This window comes from Diprion similis, chromosome 8 (genome assembly GCF_021155765.1).
Source record: "Diprion similis isolate iyDipSimi1 chromosome 8, iyDipSimi1.1, whole genome shotgun sequence".
In the NCBI taxonomy this organism is placed as follows: domain Eukaryota; kingdom Metazoa; phylum Arthropoda; class Insecta; order Hymenoptera; family Diprionidae; genus Diprion; species Diprion similis.
Window position 1 is genome coordinate 20,951,171 of NC_060112.1, and position 20,944 is coordinate 20,972,114.

Below are 20,944 nucleotides of genomic sequence, written 5' to 3' on the forward strand. Positions count from 1 at the left end.
AGATCTGTCGAATTATCGTGGGTTTGAACTTGGAACTTAAGCTCGCTAACAACCTCGGTGTCATTTTCGGCTGTCATTCAGCCACGGATATCCACGTGTGGCTGATAAACGTACGGAAAACGAGACGAGGCCGTCAGTCTTGTACTTTCATATACAGCAGAAAGCAGCGAACAATAGATACAGCAGAGAACAATACGGTACAAAATTCCTGGCTCAGAGTATTGCGCAAAAGCAAAAATCTTCTCTCCGGAGCTGCGCTAAATTTTCCAGATGAAGATCAACTGAATGGACAAGCAACAGCAGTGGAACGGTCAGTTAAGTTGTAGCTGCGTCAGTAATCGCGGCAAAACGGAACACTTGGCGAGCTTGGATTCCATAGAATCCGGAACCTTCAAGGCTTGAAGAGTTGTTCCGTGGAAGTCAGAAAAACCCGGAAGAACCACCGATTTGGATCCATTATAGATGTCAAGAGAGCCGAATCCTCGCGATCCCGGTGAGTCTTCGCCGATCGTTTAATCGGCGAGTGCCTGCAACGAGGAAGCGAAGTTTCCGCCGCTTCCTGGTCCTCGCGATCGAGAAGCACCGCGAGAGCGTGACTTCGCCGAGGTGTTATGTATTGCCTGAGTGCGGCCTGCAGGTGCGGTGCTGGGGATAATGGCGGTGGAGAAAGATGAGACTGGCAGTGGGGGTCCTCAGAGAGGGAAGAAGAGGAAAGGGACGGGGGCGAGAGAGGCACCGCCATGTCATGGGAGTCCATCGCATCCAGGGAGTACCTCAGGTGAGCCAGACGACCCCGACACTCGTTTTCTCCAAATCCACCCCAAAGTGCGGCGATCTTATCCACGAGGGAAGGAGAAAATGATGATGGTAGAAAATTGTCGCTTTTTAAAGGGAACCGATGAGAAATCTTCTGATGCTTTGGTCATGTTGTGACTTATGATTGGTAGTTGGAACATTACTGCTGTCAAGTCGGAGAGATGCCTGAAAGGAAATTCGTTGCATATTACTTTTCGCGAAAATTTGCAGAACAAGTTGCGGAGGTACTAATCATTCAGGGAATTAAGGTAATCCGTTTGGACGCGTGCGGTGTTTTAAATTGTTAATTATCACTGCGGAACAGCTTCCAAAATCGTGGAAAAGCCGGATGATCAAGGCCGGCGTAATTAGACTTGTCGAGAGGTTCGATTCGGGGAACCTACAGTAGGTGAACGGCGAATTGCGCCATTTCACTGGCTGAATAGTGCACAATCCTGATCGCGTGTCGCTGCTGTTGCACGTCGAGTTTCAGTGTCAGTGCAATCAGACGAAGGTTGAAAATTATTGGAGATTTTTCTCTTCCCTAACGGTGAACAACGCGTTAATAACAAAACGTTGAATTCATTGCCAAGAGCCGGTGGTAGAGAAGAGAAAAACGTATTGTTGCAGCGAATCGTAAGAGAAAGAGAAAGAAAAAAGTAGAAAGACCGCGACTTTCTCTCGAGCTTAGGCAGCGCGTGATCCGAAATTGCGACATCGGCAAAATCTCGAATCCACACGCAGGTGAAGCGAAAGAACGCGGTGCTTTAAACAGCGCACCTAATCCAGCTGCGTGGACATTTCGTCCTGAATATAGGGATGTGGTAGGAATAAATGCATATTAAATGAGATCCTGCAAGTGCCTGGTGGGAAAATAAACGCGCTTCCTCCCATTTCATGAAGTAACTTTATGATTCTCGATTTTTACCACATCAACCCCTCGAGTCTCCCTTCTTAATTGCCACGTGACGTTTTCACAAATTACATGCTTACGTAGGTACATACAGTTGATTTTTGATCCGTCGTTGCATCCTCGAGTTTTTCACCCCTTTCTCGAAGTTCGCGGGTGGTAAGCCGTAATTAGAAGGGTGGCTCGCCCCTCTCGAGCAGTGACTGTCCTCCGTCAGTTTATTGTGGCCTCCCGCGAACGCTTCTTTGTGTGGTCGCGCGGTCTCCGGAGCTCTATTTAATCTGGATTTACTACGACGAGGAATCTCTCCTCCTCTCGCTCTCTCTCGCTTGGATTTGGGTCACCGTTCCGCCACGTTATTCGCTTCGTTATTAATTATTCTAACCCCCACCCTGAACGCGTCAACCTTTGACCCCCGGGTTTCCATTTTAATTGTCCAGCGGGACGCACGAATAATTTACTTTCGACAACAAATAACTAATTTTTTATACTCAAATCCAAAACGATTCCAATCGAAAAAACACGATTCGTGACTCGGCAGATCAGGGGATGAAGAATAAGCAAATAGACGAGTCGCTCAGCGCTCGCAGCATGTTTCTGCATATTTATCAAACTCCGCTACCGATTTCACCGCCACATCCTAGCCTGTATTGACTGCAGCCCGCATATCTCTATAGATTTATGTGCCACATACAGCGGTCACGTCGACGTATGTACTCCGAAGTACACGTGTACCATGGCCACACAATATACTTGTTCCAAGGTCTGATATGGCTGGCAGAGACGAGCGCCAACTTCGGAGGCCCAAACGCCACCGACGCCATATACCTTTGATTTATCCGCAACTCTCTCTCTCTCTCTCTCTCTCTCTCCTCTGTATGTACTTCCTGCCTCCCTGACATAACCCTGTTTATGTCGATCAGTACCTTATATATACGCGCGTTGAACACAGAAACGTGATACTGGGTCAGATTTGCCGCAGACAGTTGGAAGCTGAACATGAATCACCTGAAAGAATTGGTTTCTCATCTTTCATCACCTCCGGTGATGTAAGAGAGATATTGGTTTATGGGCCGAAGATCACTTTTTCTAATTTCAACGAATCTTGGAGCCTCTTTGAACCTCTAAATTCCGTAAAACAGATTTTTAGAGAAATTTCGAGCTCTCCGACAAACTACCGCGATGATTTCGAAAAAATCTGGAATTTACGGGAATTTAACAGCAACTAATGGGCATGAGAAATTACAATGTCCCGTTTAATTCGAACTTTCGTGTCTAACGGAAACAAATGGATTTTCAATTTTTCACCTTCAAACCGATACGTTTTTCTCTGCAATACTTTTTTTGAATGAACGATTACGTTCTTACGTTTTTATTTTGAAAAAATTTTATCAAGTCTTTTCTTCAGAATTGTTTTTTCCAAATTTTCTTTCGAAATAATTTTTCATTCAGCTGCCAAGTCCCGTCAGTTTAACATTTTTCGTCTACCCGTTTTCGAGATCGTTGCGAAAGTTTTTCGTACAGGTCACCGACAGACTACTTCCTTTCTATGCTGATAAAAAGTGTCGCGAAAATAAAAAATTTTTTCCGGCTTGTTGAAATTGTTGGAATAAAAATATGGTAAACTTGGAAATGATTCAACAGTGAAATCACAGTTTGTAAGAGTATATATCCTGACTGAAAAGTCACATATGATAAGGATTGAAAAGAATGTGGAAAACTATCAGTTATTAATTTTTTTTTTTTTTTTTACCACAGTTTACACGCAATGATAAGTTTCTGATACAAAATTATTTTCGCACATCTCTCGTCCAGCTACTCCTGCTATGCTATGCTGCTGCTGATTGTGAGAGGGGAAAGAAGTTATCTCTCACAACATTTCAATCGCGATAGAAATATTTTCCGAGCGAGTAAAACGATACTCTACAGAAGAACGAAGAGAGAGAAAGAGAGAGAAAGAGATAGGAATAGAGATAAAAAAAAATCACATCCGTTACAACATTTATCCCGTGTAGATTTCAGCACCACTTGAACATTATCGATCAATTTTCGAAAGGTCTGTGTGCTGAATCCTGATCCCATGACGAAAATAGTTCATATCGATAACGTGTGATACGTACGACGATCGGATGAATAATCCGGCACGTGGTAATTCGATATAAAGGAATTATACCGAAGGGGCTGTTCCAGCAGGAAACCCAGCTGGTTATTACGAATTGGCGAAACGATATTAAATCGGTATGAGAAAATGGAATGAAAATTCTGGATCCAGAACGGAGATCGCGGGTCGTAGTTATAAAACAGGTGCAGATAGCCGGGTGGTTATTATTATTTTAGGGGAAGAGAGAGTCTCGTCGACGAAGACGGTCCGCAGATTGGAAACAGCGAAAAGTCGGCTTTACCGGCGGATGAGTTTAATCGTTTTTTAATTCGATTCCGCAGAGCAACGCGGCGGATAGCCGGAATTGAAAGGATGCTTCGGAGGATCGAGAGTGATTAATGAAATTACACCGATGCAATGACGCACGCCAATGGTCCAATTTCGGATGGACAGGGATCCGGTTGCCAAACGAGATATCATAATTCCTCGGCGAAGCTTTAGCCTGCGACGACGAAGATTGGCTGCAAGACGCGTTACACTTACTTACCTCCGCGTTAATTTTTATACATAAGTATATAAGTCAGTGTAATATTATATTCTGTATATATAATATAAGCCTTGAACTCGCGGGCGTAATTGCAAAAAGTAATTTCGCCTGGATCGAGGGAGTGTGTCTTTAAACGCGCCCCGCGAAACGCCGGCTCACTTCATCCCCTCCGCATTACCCACCCTTAACCCCCTCGTTGCGGTTTAATGAGAACACTTTTACGCATAAATTGTACCTATATTCTTACTCGCGCCAAGGGATCTTCGGACGCTCAACACTTGTCGCGTATTTTTATATTTCGATGGTTTTATATAGGTATTAGGTTTTTCCGTCTTTCTTCTTCTTCTGTCTCTATACTTGTCTGTTATTAGGACCGACAGCGTTTGTTCAGTTTTAACACCCCTGTGATCGATGGCCAAGTTTGTCATTTTCAATGTCGCGTTTAATCATTTATACTAATAATTTTCGATCAAATAAAAGGCGGGCTAAAACGTGTTGTAACTCTCTCTCTCGAGAGAGAGAGAGAAAGGAAGAGAGTTACTGAGATAATAATAAGGTTCATTGAGCGGAATGAGGAAATCAAACATGCGAAAAGAAATTAGCAAAGAAAATGCTTTTATTCACGATACTTGTTAACAGATTCAAATTTAAAACAAGACTGTTGTTATAATAATATTGGTTGACGCAGGAACATTATTCGTCTTCTAATCTATGACGAGGGGAGAAGAGGTAAAAAAGGGTGGTTTCACCCTTTGTAATAATATGTTTTTTTGTTTCTATACATTCATGGATTTCAACTGTATAACAATGTGTGAAACATTCCAAAAAAACCATTCTTTAAAATATTTTTTCTTGCTTCCAACATCGCAAATTTTCAGATGTCCACCGACTTGTAAGCGGAGAACTATTCGTATACAGCTGCGTAGATTTCTCTCTTCAATGGAAAGCTGAAAAGAAAGAGAAGAGAATAACAATTCCGCACGCCAAATATTTGGCGAATTTTCATTCCGAAGGGTGCGAGGGGAAGAGCGTGAAGCGAGAAGAATCTTTAAGCTTATAATATACCTATAAAGTTATAGACACACCTGGATCTTGGCTGACGTGCCAAAGTTTGATTTTCGAAACTGTTTGCTCGTGATTTAGGGCTCACTGTTTGCAGTATGCAGTGTATGTACAGTGTATACATGCCTCTACATGTGTTCATATATACCTGCAGTGTATGCATTGTACGTATGTGTATGTATATGAATGTACCTGACGTTGAAGATTCAAGGGATCGCTGGAGAGATAAAGTGTGAAGTTTGTATACGGCCTCGAAACCGCGCCTCGTCGCGTCGTCGTCAGGGTGGATGCAGCCTGGCTTTACCGCAATGCGACCGACTGCGGATTGTTCACGCGAAATTAACCACAGATTCAAGGCTCGGGTCCAACGTGTTAGCCTTGAATTTGCGAACTGACGCCAAGAAGAACTCGCGTCGAAATCAAAGAAACAGAAAAAAAAGTATAAAAAAAAAAAAAGAAAAAGAAATAAAAAATGAAAAAAAGGACGTTGAATGACGTCGAATATTCACAGCTTGGGAAAAGTGAAAAGGCATAAAAGGAATAGTACATACATAGTCAAAGGCAATCGCGTTATAATTTTAATTTGCGAAATGTGGAATAATAAAATGAAAATTGAACGTGACGTGGATGGGTTATTAGAATTTATCACCTTGTAGAACTAATCTGATAAAAAAAAATTTATCTCCCATAGAAAGTTAGCTGTTTGAATATTGCTATATATTATTTGATCTCTTCTTTTGTTCGTTTTCAGGTGCGAAATCCACTTACGAGCTGCACACGTATGCTGTAAAAATATTGCGTGAGGAAAAACACTTTGGTGTATAATACACGATACTGTAGGTGCGTCACGTATGAGAAAAAGTTTCACCTTGCGTTAAATCCCTGCATTGTGATCCAGAATTTATCTTTCCTATTACGGTGAAATTTAGAGCACTAATTTTTTTTTACCACGCAATTCGAGTCAGAGTACAGATCTGCTGATCTCGACTCCACTGGCGTGTTTATCTTGACCTCGAGATCCTTACGGCGTGTATGTATATATACCCGCATAAATCCCCGGAGTCCTTCGGGGTGGAGCTGGCATTTCCGTGACATTGCGTCTTCGTGTCAGACGACAGATCAGCAAATACTTGCACGCCAGTTTCGGACGTTTTTCTGAAAAAAAAATATCTCATCTCAAGAGAAGAGCTCGCAGGAAAGTGGATCCTTTTTTTCCTTTTGATTGCGCAGATCAAGCCTCAAGTATTTTGCCCACGGGAAGGAAGGAAGGATGTGAATATAAAAAAAAATTAGAACAGCGATTCTGGTTCACAATTTTCACGAGAAAAGACAATTATGGCTTGAAATGTGTCATAAAAATTATAATTTGATAATCAGCAAATCACGAATCACGATTCTTGAAAGAGGGAAAAGAGGGTAACGAATCGGGGCTTGCCACCGTGGATTTCCGAGCCCATGAGTGCAGGTCGGAAGCGATTAATGGGAAAATCTGGGGGTCCAGACACGATGCTTTCCGTGAGCGAAACAAGAGGGGATTAGTGTAGTCGCAGGATTCATTTTGATCGAAAAACTCGGAGAGGAGCTAAGCTGAGCTAATTTCAAGGGGCGCTGGCTGAGTGGCTTGAAAAATGCTGGAACCCGGGACGCGCAAAGAACGAGCTCGCTTTTTCACCAAGCCGATAAGTTACTCCGCGCCTTTTTTCGCGACAAGACATCGCGTCGATTTTTCGCCCTGTATCAGACCGAATAACTGTGGGCCATTTTCTTTCACAGTAAACCCGCGATCAAGTCTTTAGATTAGGTATCCAGGGCAGGTTCGTTCGGCTGAAATGGCGACGGTGGAAAAAGTTTTCACGATCATGTGTACGTTATAAATTTATATATATGAAAATCGTGGGGGAAAAACGTTTTCGTAGTTATATCATGTATTATACAATATACCTTATACCTGACGGAAGTGTGACGGCCGTAATAACGGAGCAAAAAAGCGACGATAATGCACGCAGCGGGTATGATTTCACACAATAAGGGGTACACCTGTGTATATATATATATATATATATATATATATATATATATATATATATATATATATATATATATATATATATATCGAGCTGTGCATGTGCGTGTATGTATAATGCATAAGCGTTCTCTCTCAGTTATACACCACCGAGCGCTTGTTAATCGGATGAAAAAAATGTAGGAGGGGTGACATTTAGCCGGCGCGTTGATATGCTGAATATATTTTCTCCGGCATTTTTTATTTGCTTGTTTATTTATTTATTTATTTATTTATGCATGTATTCCAGCGTCCGCAAGAGATTTCATCTTGCCAGGAAGCCACGGACTGTTCCCTGGAATCTCGACAACAAATTCAGATTTTTAATGCGGTAGAAGAGTTCAAAATAACGGTAAGGATAACTGGACACTTCGTTCGAAAATTTGCGAAATCACTATGTTTCATTCTCGGCGATAGATTCAGTTTTTTTTTTAATTTGGTGGAGTTGCAAAAATGAGTTTGATTTTATCGGTGAAAATCTCATGTAAAAAAGTCACTCGAGATATTTCGCGCGAACATATTTTTCGCGGTTCCGGTAGATACAAAATTGAGAAAACTGTATAAGTAGGTATAGGTAGTAAAGGCTCCTCGTCGGAGTTCCGCAACTCCCGTATAACATCGTTTATTTGTAAAGTTTGTTACAGAGCCTAGCTCATCTCTCAGAGTTACGAGATCCGGGGGAACGGTGCGGAGTGGTTTTAGACAGCGTTGCTGCCCCGGCTGAATTCCAAGGAGCACAGGCGCGGGATCGATCCTTTTAATTAGCCGGATTTCGCGGAGATTTTTCATCTCTAGGCAGTTTGCGTCGCGGAAAAACGCGCGGATATATCAGCAGATGCAGAGCCACGTGGTAGGCCGAGAATTAGCTCCGAGAAGAAGAAACCCGGAGTGACAACGTCCCGCGTGCAGGGTATAAAAACGCCCCGAAAGAGAAAGTGACGTGAGTGGTTTTCTCCCTTGGAATACGGAAGCGCTGTCCCGAAACCTCCGGGGACGAGGAAAAGGCCTACAAAGGCATTGAAATTTCAAAACCGTAGGATGGTTCGAGGCGACAAGGTATATCTACTCGGAAAGTTTGCCCAATTCTCGTGGGTTCCGCTGCACAAGAAGCCTCCGGAATTACGCTCGTACTGCCAGGCCGCAGGCGGAGAAACCGAGGACCGGAAGGATCGATTCTGCCTCGTGCGGGCCAATTTTCAGCCGGGTGAAAGATATTTTTTAAACGTTTGCAAAAAGGGGAGAGAAATTGCTTGCGGATCGCTCGCCATGCGACTTCGGGTCTTAAAGTGCCTAAGTTGGCTGCATTGCGTTGCGGGGAGTCTGAAAGGGATTCTAAGTGGCGCAGCGACTGCGAGAAAGGGAAAAAAAAGAGGAAAATGACCGTCGTGGAAAATGCTTGCGATGATCGATAACTGATCGTGTGGATGACGGCTGCGCTCCGATGCGATTCGAGGATTGATTGGCTGAGTAACGATGCCCACTTTGCTAAAAATAATCGATTTATAGGGTCCAAAAAAATAGTCGAACATGACTCGGCAAAAATTAATGGATTTATCAACTATTTCGTATTTAAAAAAAACGGTTCATTTGACACAAAAATTCTCTGAAATTCTCCATTACGCATTTCATTTTGATAATTTACAGTTTCATTAAAAATATTTTTCACTCATTATATCAAATAACGATAATAATTGATACTTTAGCCACATAACTTGATTGATATTGGGAGTGAAATCCAAAAACCGATTGTGAGAAAAAATGATTGATTTAATCGAGAGTCGCTTTGCTCGTTTTTACGGCTGACGGGCAGGCGGAATTACGACCTCCGAGAGCCAGACTCTGCACATGATCCTGCAGGAATAAACGTCGTCCTCGTCCTCGTTCTGCATACCGGCGCGTATAACTCGAGCCCCACCTTTATCTTTGAAAGGAATGTTTTACCCGAACCAGGGCACGTCCGACCCTTTTTCGCCCCATCGATAATGTATAGGCGAGTTGCGTTTGATCCCCTCGCGTCGGGGATCCTCGGCCCTCGGGTGAAGGAAGACACCATATCTCAACCGCCTTCCAGCTCCAGACGACCTTCAATATGCCTTATACCCCGAGAAAATTGCCCACGCAAACCTTGAGGGCAACCCCTATTTTCGGGTAGCTCCGTCTCGCCGTTTTGCAAGTTAACACTTTTGACCACTTTTCAGCCTTGCAAAAATTTCAATCAATTTCACAAAAATCCGCAGGAACGAGGCGATTCTTCGAAGGAAAGCGTACGCGAATAGCAAAATTTTGTCACAGATTCTGTCGGATTTGGATCCTAATATTTTGTGACTGCAGTTTTTGACTTCCCAAAGTGCCAATTAGTCGGAAAAAACGACTGCAAATCTGCTCTAATACAGAAAGTTTTTTGCTCCAAAAATGAGAGAAGAAAAAATGAAAAATAAAAAAAAATATCAATAATAAAAAAGTGGTTAGCCCCTTTTGGTTTTTTTCCAAAGTTTTTACCTATTTTGAAAATCACGAGAGAGTTTTGATCACCGATGACTTCAGTTGTACTGATTTTACTGACTAAGTGGCCGTAGACCGTACTAATAACTTCACATTTCACTTCTCTTATAAGACAGACATATATTGTTTTATATTATTATTATCATTAGTATATTGTTTATATTTGATATTATATATATTATATTCTTATTTTCGACACCTGGACAGAGAGTATTTTACCATTTCAACAAAATGTTCTTGAAATTTAAAATTTAACGTATTATTCGATTCCAGCGACTGATCAGTGACTCTAATGATTCGATAAATTCTAATATTACACTTCGTCCACTGATTAGATTTAGCAAACTGTACGAATCAATGTATATATTTAATCTACATGCACAGAAGTAGTTTCATTACCGTGACAATATTGCCAAATAAGTCTTATTTCACCAGTTTATACCAAATCAATATCAATATTTTCATAAAATCAAATTTTATTTTGCAATCCAAGAGAAATTATTTATGATCATAATTTTCAAATCCGTACAATGAAACTTACCTGATAAATTGTACCTCTTGTAGAATAATTTTTCTTACAAACTACTTTTACCAATTAATTTTGTTAAAAAAAAAGCACATAGTTATCTCTTTGAATAAGATTCCAAGTTCAGCAGACAAGTGAACTATTATACGCATAGCGAACTTTTTTTTTATTTATCTACAACAAGTTTTTGCCCTCAGGATTCAAGACTCGTAAAGCATGAGCCTCGATTCGATAGAGGGTTGATCGTGGGTCAGAACCTCGGACATTCTCACCATTCGAACTGTTTGTACATAACGAGATTCTCAACTTCGCAACTCTCGAGTTCCTTAACCCAATTTCGTTTATTCCAGCCGTGAATATATTATCCCCGAATCAGAATCTCGCGGCCTCTCATCGATTCCTCTTACGTTACGTATGTAAAAAAGATCCTCCCGTTTACCTATTCAGGACCTCAACGTCATCCTGTCCATTCGGACCGTTTTAGAAGTGTTAGCAGCATTGGTTGACGTCCACCTCTGACCCTTCATTCCTCTCTTTAACTTCCACTTTCCAAGGAAAAGGAGAGACAATTCCACGGAGCCAATACGCGAATGTGACCAGCTTACGGAGGCTGCGCAGGACCAGCAGAATTTCGAGATTCTGAACTGCCAGTGGTGGCAGGAAAAACCCGCATCGCAAGAAGTAGCGGATGGGTAAAGTGCGTAACTTTTTTGGCGGCCCCCCCCCCCCCTCCAACCCCCCTCACTATTCTTTGCCATCTCAATTTTTCGCCCTGCGCATAGAGATGCTAAAATGTTTTTTGTTTTTTATCCTTCCCCGTTATTCCAGGAGAACAGAGGCAAAATATACGTATAAGAAAGCTGCACGTGAGTTGAGAAAATTCGAGAAAAGTCAAAGTAAATTCTAGACGCCGAGGCGAACGTCGAGACGCTTTAAACTCTGAGAAATATATTAAGCAACTTGGTGTACAGGGTGGTACCTTTTTTTTAATCGCTCCAGGCGAATATCTCGGAAACTAGAAGAGACACGAGAAAAAGTTTGATACAAAATCTCGAGGGTTTCGAGGGGGAAGGATTATGATTTGTGAATTGCGCAAATTTCTAGATTTTTTTTAAGTACTTTGTGATTTTGGATTTTGGGAACACGTGTTTCGACTTCAACCAGCCGATAGTGGATTGGAAAACAAATGCAAAAACTTGAAAGATAATATTTAATTTTAGAAAATTTATAAGATTTTGCAAACATTTTTGTAATTTTCAAAAAGTAAATGATCGGCCATTTTTGCTGAGACAAGGCAATAATTCCCAAAGTTCCATTACTTTTTTGCACTTAAGGAACTATGGAAGGTACTTGATTTGAAAATTTTGAAAAATCCAGATGAATGAATGACATTTTGTGTCAACGGAAAATGTCTATTATACACATTCCGACTTGTAAAATATTACGTAATAACGAATCCCCCCCCCCCCCCCCCCTCCTCCCTTCCCCCGAGATAAGGTCATGTATAGATTTTTCAAACCCTCCCTTCCCGTCGGGACCCTTATGTAATTAATGAATGGCCCCTAAATGAACGCATCTCGGCATTATCCCCCCCCCCCCCCCTTGGAACCACTTAAGTTTTGCATTAAAGTTAAAAAAGAGCACTCTGTATATACCTGCAGTGAAATTCGCCTCGCGAATCTCTCGAGTGTGCAATTCAACACTGGGGAAGAATTTCTATCACGGCTCGTGTATACATGCGGTGTCAGATTTACCTACCCGGTAGGATATGTGAAATTCTTGCGCATTTTCGCCGCGTCAACTACTCTTATTGTTAAGGAGTGCGGAATAACTTCGTTTATCCGTTATCACAGCGCCGACGATTCTATCTTGAATAACTACGAGATGAGTGATGTGTAAGGATCCTTGAAATTTGAATAGAAGGAAAAACCGAGGAGAAGGGAGAAAACGAATATGAAAAATGGCTGTGCGTCTGATGATGAAGAAGAATCAGCGGTTGGGAAACATCGAAACATATTTTGCTACACCAGGGCACCAGGAGCATTATAAATCGTCCTGAAACGATATTGATAGTGAGCCATAAATGTCACGGCAAAAATATTAGTAACGCATGGTGCTTTTTCGGTATATACTCTCGCGCATTTGCGCAGCCAGGATTTTCTACATTCGTAAGGAATGTAGCATATGGTTAAATTTCTAGATTTGGAAATATAACGTAGAGCGATGCTTTTGGTAAAATAACATATTCAACGTCGGACAATTTTTTATTCACACCAAATTACAGTTTGCAGAAGTCCAAGCACTCTAAGAATGACCAAGAATAATCGATTTGCGATTAAATCGATTATTTTTCTACCTAATCGATTTTCGTTTTTCACTCCCGTGAACGACGCAATACAATATTAATTTATGGGATTAAAGTATCAATTATTATCGTTGTTTTACTTACCGAGTATCTATTTGTTATAATAAGTGAAATACGAATCAACATTTTGACCTGAAATTGAAAAAAATTTTAACGAAGCTATAAATTGTCAAAAAACTTTTCCGCTATTAAGACTGCATACAGAAATTTACAAAATTTTGATTTCACATGAACCGTTTAAAGAAAAATACGAAGTGATCGATTACTCGATTAATTTCACCGATTCCTTCGAATCGTGTTCGATTATTTTTTTCAACTCGATTAATCGATGCATCGAATGGCTGAATTCACTCTTGATTTTTCCACCGTTTTCACGAATCGACAGAGACTTCGTCGTTCATTCGCATCAAGACGCGAAACTGTTGGCTCGTGGTTCCGCAGTATGGCTTTTCCTTGGAGCCATAAATTCCTTGAGGTCACGAAGTTCATTGCGGCATGGTTCTGGGTCAGTGGGCCAAACTCAAACCGCGCTGAGAAAACGCTGGGAAAACGAGAGCGAGAAACAGCGAAAGAGGAAAGGGGGAAGGATCTCCGCCTGAAATAAATGGCCCCTCAGTGCGGGGTGCCCCGAATTGCGTGCCGGCCCTGGACTGGGACGCTCCGTGGTTTCTGCTTCAGGATCCCCGAAGGACATCGCTTGGGAGTTCCACCGAATCGTCTACATCTCGGATGTATAACCATCAACGATTCCGCGGCGCCAGTCTGGCGGAAATTTCCCTCTCGTATTCCCTTAAAAATATACCGAAAAGACATTTTCGAGTTATTCCGAGAATATTGGAGGACCAACCAGAGCATTGAAACGGAATTAAATTGTTTTGTCACGACCAACAAGAGGGCAATATTTTACTTTCCCCTTCTTTTTTCGTAAAAAAAAAAAATTCGAAATCTGATTCTATGGATGAAAAAGTTTTATATATATTTTACACGATTGCAAAGCAGATAATTCGACGCTTTAAAGTAATCGGGTATCATTTTTTCTGCTCCTAGCAACGCTTGCGATAGTCACAAAATGAGTGAAAATTCAATCTCACGAATTATTCGCAATTATCGTTTTCAACGGTAAAATATAAAAACATGCGAAGAATAAAAGTTTGATTATTTAGTACGAAATAAAGAAAAAAAAAAAGATACAACCAAAAAAAAAAACTACATTGTCAAAACTGTAAATTAACAGGAAAATTTTAAAGACCGTGAATCGCACGAGTCCGGAATAAAATGTCTTTCAAATCTTTCGCATGGCAGCGTTTATTCACATGCAGAAATAATAATTGTGTAGTAGAGAAAAAAATTTCACCTCAGGCAAAACTGCAAGCTCTAAAGACTCTCACTCAAGCGTTATATGCGTTACGTACGGTATACGCTATTGCCTGACTGATCACTGGCACGTGTTTGAAGAGTACCGAGTGTGTACGGCATGTAGAAAAATTCCTGGCTTTCGGTATAACCACCAACCACCGGATCGATGATGGCCTGGCTATTCAGTTTTCCATGTTATTGGAATCGCCGAGGCTTCACTGCATTTGACATCCGTCTACCTCGTGAATCGGATTTTTGTTTTCGTTGTTGCTGCTCCGGGGTGAAAAGTCTTTACGTTTGTTTTTCGTTTTTATTATTTCTTTTAACTTTTTGCTGTTTTTTTTTTTTTTACTTTGGTTTGGATTGGATCGGTTATTTTATCGCTTACGATTCTAATATACGCATATGGGGTGTTTCACGCCAACTCGACCAGTCTTAAACACCGACTATCTCAAAATCATTTCACATTTTTTTTTAACATTCTACTCGGAAAAAAACCTGACCTGAATTTTTTTCAAATTTTTTTTCGTCCAACCGTTTATTTTTTATAAATATTTGAAGTCGATTGCGAATGCCCATTTTTAGACATTTGAAAAAATTCTCAAAAATCCGGTGAACGACACGAAATAACCCCCGTTAAGGAAAACGTTCGCCGAATTTTTTTCCTATTTTTTTATATCCCCTGATTCGGAATTTTGAAATTTTTAAACTCAAAATTATCTTTACTGGCTAGAGTAGCGCGTCATCAAATTGGTGAAACCGAAGATTTACAAGTAAACTGACCCTTGTTGTACGCTTACGATTTGTTCCTGTGTTGATTTTGGGTTTAAAAATATCAAAATTCTGAATTAAGTGATAAAAAAAAAAATAGAAAAAAAATTCGGCCCACATTTTCCTTAACGGAGGGTGTTTTGTGTCATTGAATGGATTTGTGAGAATTTTTTCAGATTTTTAAAAATGAGCATTCGCAATCGACTTCAAATATTTATAAAAAATAAACAGTTTAATAAAAAAAATTGAAAAAAATTCAGGTCGCGTTTTTTACCAAGTAGAATGTTAGAAAAAAACATGAAATGATTTTGAGATGGTCGGGAGTTAACACTGGTCGAGTTGGCGTGGAATAACCCGTATGTGTGTACATACCTCTGCCTCCTGAAAACCAAGACGATAAATCCGAAAACCCGGGGGGCGACGATCAGTCTTCTGCAAGGTACTTCGCAGACGCGTAAAAAGTACAATGTATAGTCTTTACACGGTCTGATCCTGGTGCACTTAAAAAACTAATCTACGAACTGTGTGTAACGTCGAGGTCGTGGATTTATGGAGAATAATAACAGATGATTGTTGATCTTTGAAGAGAATTAATCTTTATTTCAAGTATAAATTAATTGGAGTAAAGCTGTTTTGCGTTTTTTGCAAAAGGCTTTGCAAAAACTTGCTCAACCTGAATTATTAAATGGTCAATTTAGAGCTGGCTTAAAATAGCGGCAATTCCTGTATTCTAAGTCGAGTCCAGTTGGAAACAGGGTTTAACAATGCGTGCAGAAGGGGAGGAAAAAAAGAGGATGAAAGTTATCTCGAGAACGTCCGAAGGCTTTTATCTGAGCTTATCCACCCGGTTGTACCGAAACAATTCTGACAAGAGGATCCTTCCTGTCCCTTCCGAAATCCTTGTATAGCGAAACTTTTCCTTCTATTTCTTTTTTCTTTCTTCTTTTTTTATTTTCTCCCTCTTTCGCGGTTTCTGCATCACAAGCAACATTCTTTTACACACATTCACTGGCCCGTAATTTCCATTCTTTCGGTCTGCAATCATGTGAGGGAAGAAAATTGAAGCCGAGCAAAATTTTTGCTAACGATGCGAAATTTCATCGGCACAACGAAAGCAGCGCAAACGTTGATCGGTTTATACGCTATTCAGCCGAAGGACCTTCTTCCGTTTGGGGCGGGGTTGAAGTTACGAAGTTGAAAAGTTGCGAAAACGCCAGATTCCGAATTATTTGGTGGAGAAACTTGAAATAAAGAAATTATACTTTTACGAAATAACAAAGTTTCAAATGCTGAGAAAGCCGACGGTTCAACGTTCCGAAATCTAAGATTCCGAAAATTTAAAATTACGATAGAGCAAAGTTCCGAAAAGTGAAATTCCGATGGAGCAGAATTACGAAAAATAAAATTTTTATGGAGTAAAATTTCAAAAATTAAAATATACTCACTGAAAAATCAGACGAACCGAAAATCAGAATTACCATAGGATTCCGAAAATAAAAACATGAAAAATCCAAAATAAAGAAAGTACAAAGTGCTGAAATTTCACCAAGTCGGATATTCAGAAAACTGGAAATCTTCGATCATTCGGAATTTTTATGTTTTGGTTTTAAAAATCTCCTCATTTTCGCGTTTTCGGAGTTTTGATTTTTAGAAGTTTTCCTCTTTTCGGAATATGGCGGAACTTCGGAAGTTTTAAATTCAGGATCTGAACTCCGCTTCTTCCTATTCGACGATTATCTAATCCAAGACGACGTCGAGGCGCAGTGACGCAATTAACGATGAAGTTTTAATCCATTTTACCCTTTCACAGCGGTTCGGTAAGCCATCAGCTGTCGGCCACGGCGCTCCTCGGAAGTCCGGATGGCTCGCGGCACCCTCTTGACGTGTACGAATTTGCCGAGGAGGATTATCGTCATCACAACGGAAGCGGCCGCGGTCACCATCAAAATGGAAGAATCGGCCTCTGGGAATGTCTCGTCGGATGCAGGCATCGGCTGGATCAGCAATTGGCCAGGCGACGAGTGAGTAAAATCTTCAAACCGCTGCTAAACTCCGATAATGCACAAATTCGCACGTTCAAATCTGGCCAAATTTTCCCTGACGTCAGTTTCACCGGGTATTATCAAGGAAACTCACAATCAATATTCGGAATTGCAAAATTGCTGTAAATAATTTGTTTATTTCTTTCCTTTAATGTAAGATAACTGACAACAGCTTTTATGCAGTATTTCGTTTTCACCTACAAGAATAATGTGAGAAGTAATAAAATATATTCATTCGAAAATAAGTGGTAATTATTTCGACCACAGAATCAAATTTTATGCTTATTGAAAAATTATTATACTCTCAGTAGCAAGTAAAAAAAAACAAAACAAAAATATTTCACTATAAACTTGACCCGGATTTTTGTTCAACACACTGTATAAATCTACGTGAAAATTGAAAATGTCCATAATTTTTTTTGCTCAACAAACGATAACGAAAACTGAGTATAGGTACATATTTTTTATTTTGATCATTCAGAATTTTCTCTGTAAGTGTAGATTTCTATTGATGATACGGACCGCGTTTAATCGCCTTCAGCGATGAATACAGGAAGTGGGAAATTATAGGTTCGATGGCAGGCAATTGGGAAACACGTCATCCGGTTGGACCGAGGGTGAATCGCTCCTACCGTCCGAAGCGAGATTTCAGTTCCCTGCTTCCGTTTTCTCCGTTTGATTGGTCTCCGAGAGCGCTCTCGGCCCTCTGAATGAGACCTGAAATGGAATCGCTCGCTATCTTTGATCCTAATTCCGGAAGATCTCGCTCGTAATCTTCGAATGCGTACAATGACGTCAAAAGATTCATATATAGCCGCCTAATCCCGTCTTTGATAATTAACGGGGGCTAATTAGAGGCCGTAATCGACGTGCCGAACGCGTATTCCTTACATCCTGCGTAAGGATGTCTATAGGTAATTATCGCAAGGACGAGGTCCCAATCTAGTCGTTAACTGATCGAAAAATTGAATCCTCTCTCTCTCTCTGTTTCTGTAAATTTTCATTACAGTTAAGCAACGACCGAATGAATATTTTTTGCGGTTAACCGTTGAGGCCGCGTGTTTTCATATTCGACGTCTATTATCGCGAGAAAATTTGACGAATATGATGGTAAGCCGCTGAGTTTGCGGTTACCCGAAGCTCGCACCGAAAACTCTGCCGTTTTTTCTTTTTTCTTTTTTTTTTTTTTTTTTTTTTTTTTTTTTTGCAGAAACGATGAACAGCCGCAGGATCCGCGAGCGGAAAATGCAGGAACACATTTCGCCAGCACTGTACGTTCGCCTGAGGTTGTTTATACGAGACAGGAATTTTTCCTCTCTTGTACATGTAACTTGTTACGTGTTTATACTAGGGTGGCCCTTAATATTGGTGGAAAAAAAAAATTTCGCTTACCCCTTAAAATGACTCGAAATACTAAAAAATGATTTTGAAACGTGGAATCCGTTCTTAATTTTAATATTAACCCGTGCCCGGAAGGCCCTTTCAAGGAGTTAAAATTATTTTTAAGTTAAGTAACTTTTAATGTTCAATTAGCTAAAAAAAAATAGTTAAAAACAAAAGTAAATCTTTTGTTACGTCAATAAGAAACCTTTCAAAATTTATTGCAATTAATTTACAACATTCAATATAAATTGTTTTTATTAGATAAAATGATAGATTATTTGATTAGAATTTAAGAAGCAGAAATAAAGAATGTTTTAAGGAAAATTTTCAATGTGAAAAATGGCGAAACTTCTACAATAATTAGCTGGAAATTAATGTAATATCTTCGAACATAATTATTATCAATATAGCGTTGTGGTTTTTTGACCCGATCATGTCAAAAAAGCAATGCTGTCGAAATACGGATAACGGCATTGATTTTCGTAGGAAAAACTAGGTGGAAATTATTTTTTTCAAATTTTTTACCTTGATAATCACTCCTAATTGATTTTAACTCCTGGAATGGGCCTTTGGGACACAGGTTAATATTAAAATTAAGATAAAATTTCACGTTTAAAAATCATTTTTTAGTATTTCGAGTCAATTTAAGGGGTGGGAGAATTTGTTTTTTTTTTTTCGCCAATATCAAGGGCCGCTCTAAAATATACACATAATTTTAAATTGTAAATGGACGCAGGAGAGGATTTAACCGGATACGGCAGACGAGTGATGTAATTATAAATATATGTATCGTGACAGAAATGTACGGGACGGAATGAAAGCGGCTAAGAGGGGAAAGCGGAAAATTGAAAGATATTAGGAAGGTGCTTGCGGGGTGGGAGCTCATCTTCCACGAGTCATATAATCAAAGCGTCACTCTTGAATAACCTGAGGCGAAGGAGAAGGCTGGCAGGAGAATTTGAAAAAATAATTTGTCAAGACTATTTATAATACCTACTTAATTCTTATCTCTCTTATTCCCTCGAGAATTTTCCCTCGCTTAATTGACGATTCTGTAGTCCGCTGCCTTACTTCTTCAGCTTTTGCATCCCCCAATAAGGGTGAGTCAATCTGATACAATAATTAGCTGAATTCCTGTAGTATAAACTGTGATATTATAATCTAACGGGGAGCAATAGTTACTAGATAAAAATGAAAATTTCTCCAAGGATTTTTCCATTTAGATTATTGTAGAAATTAAGATAAATAAGATTCGAATGCTGCTCAATCTACGTCAGGTTCGCTCGAACGAAGGCTATTCTACCATTCTCGAACTTCCGGATCCTCTGCCCCTATTTCTGGGTGAAAAGTTAATTACCGCAAGGTATTTCGCTCCTCGGATCATCCCTTCATCCCTCGTCCTATCAGCACTCGTCTAGCTGGTTGAATGGCTCGAACGGCTCGGCCATTTTTCCCTCTTTCTTTCACGAGACCATCCGCAGTTTCCCGTTTATCTACTTTTTCTATGTTTCTACGAGTTTCCTGCCTGCTGACCGGTGAACTTGGTCTTCAACGCAGTGCGGGGAAAGGCGATCGCGAATAATGGCCACCCTGGAACCATGGAAATACACGTGTCACACTTTGCGTCGCGTCTGTCCGGCTCAGGTTCGCCCCGTTAACGACGTCGACGTTATATCGAGCATGAAAGTCGCGCAATGTGCTGGCTAAATCGTTTCCATAACGATTTTCTTCAGAAAATATGACACAAGACATATGACGATAAAGACGAGGAAAGCATCTTTGTAAAAGAATTTATTCTCCTTTCAATCCCGTTTCATTTGTAGATGAACCGATTTTTGTTTTCCACTTGCCCCTGCTGCTGCGTACAAGAACTCTCGAATGATTTCCCTCGAAGCTCAAGAGAAGCGTAAGTGAGCGAAGTAGTCTTATAATGTTCGCGGGGTTCTTTTCAGCGTACCCTGTGCACCCTCGACACGTGACACGAAATGGGCGAGACAAAGTCGAGAAAGAGAAAGAAAGAGAGGAATAGAAAAGAAAGGAGCCGAGACGAGTGGGATGGAAACACTTTGGGCTCTCCGACAAAAGAGGATCCCCTTTTTAATTCGTCTGGTAAATGTCCGGAGCGGAGAATCGTCGTCATACTTATTTCGGGAGTTCTAATTCCCGTGCCTGTTAAGCCTCGACTTTTCCTCGACCGAAACCTTACACACGTGTTACAAGGTGTATACCTATACATATGTGTGTGTGTCTTATAACCTGGAATACATGGCTGGTTATTCTTAGAACTTTCTTTCGAAAATTTCTCTAACGCTTCTAGTATCGCCACACGTCAATCACGTTTGGATGAAAATCGATGAAATCACTCTGGCCGTATCAAACGTTCTTCGATTCTTTGATCAAGAGAATTATTTGAAACGTACTGTAAACCCCGAGAGGATTCGGCAGGGAGCTTTGATGCTATCCGTCAGTCAGGCTGCTGGGCTGATTCCACTTTACCAATTTACGTTGAGTATACCTTCTGT

At 40.5% G+C, this 20,944-nt stretch overlaps 1 protein-coding gene across 1 annotated transcript in view; it reads left to right on the plus strand.

Moving 5' to 3' along the window:
* Positions 1 to 467: 467 nt before the first annotated feature.
* Positions 468 to 20,944, plus strand: part of LOC124409439 (43 kDa receptor-associated protein of the synapse homolog) — a 39,447-nt gene continuing 18,970 nt past the window's right edge. Inside the window, exons 1-2 of the mRNA XM_046887042.1 lie at positions 468 to 778; positions 16,808 to 17,018. Coding sequence (XP_046742998.1) covers positions 741 to 778; positions 16,808 to 17,018 — 249 coding nt within the window. The 5' untranslated portion in view covers positions 468 to 740. The remainder of the gene's footprint in view (positions 779 to 16,807; positions 17,019 to 20,944) is intronic.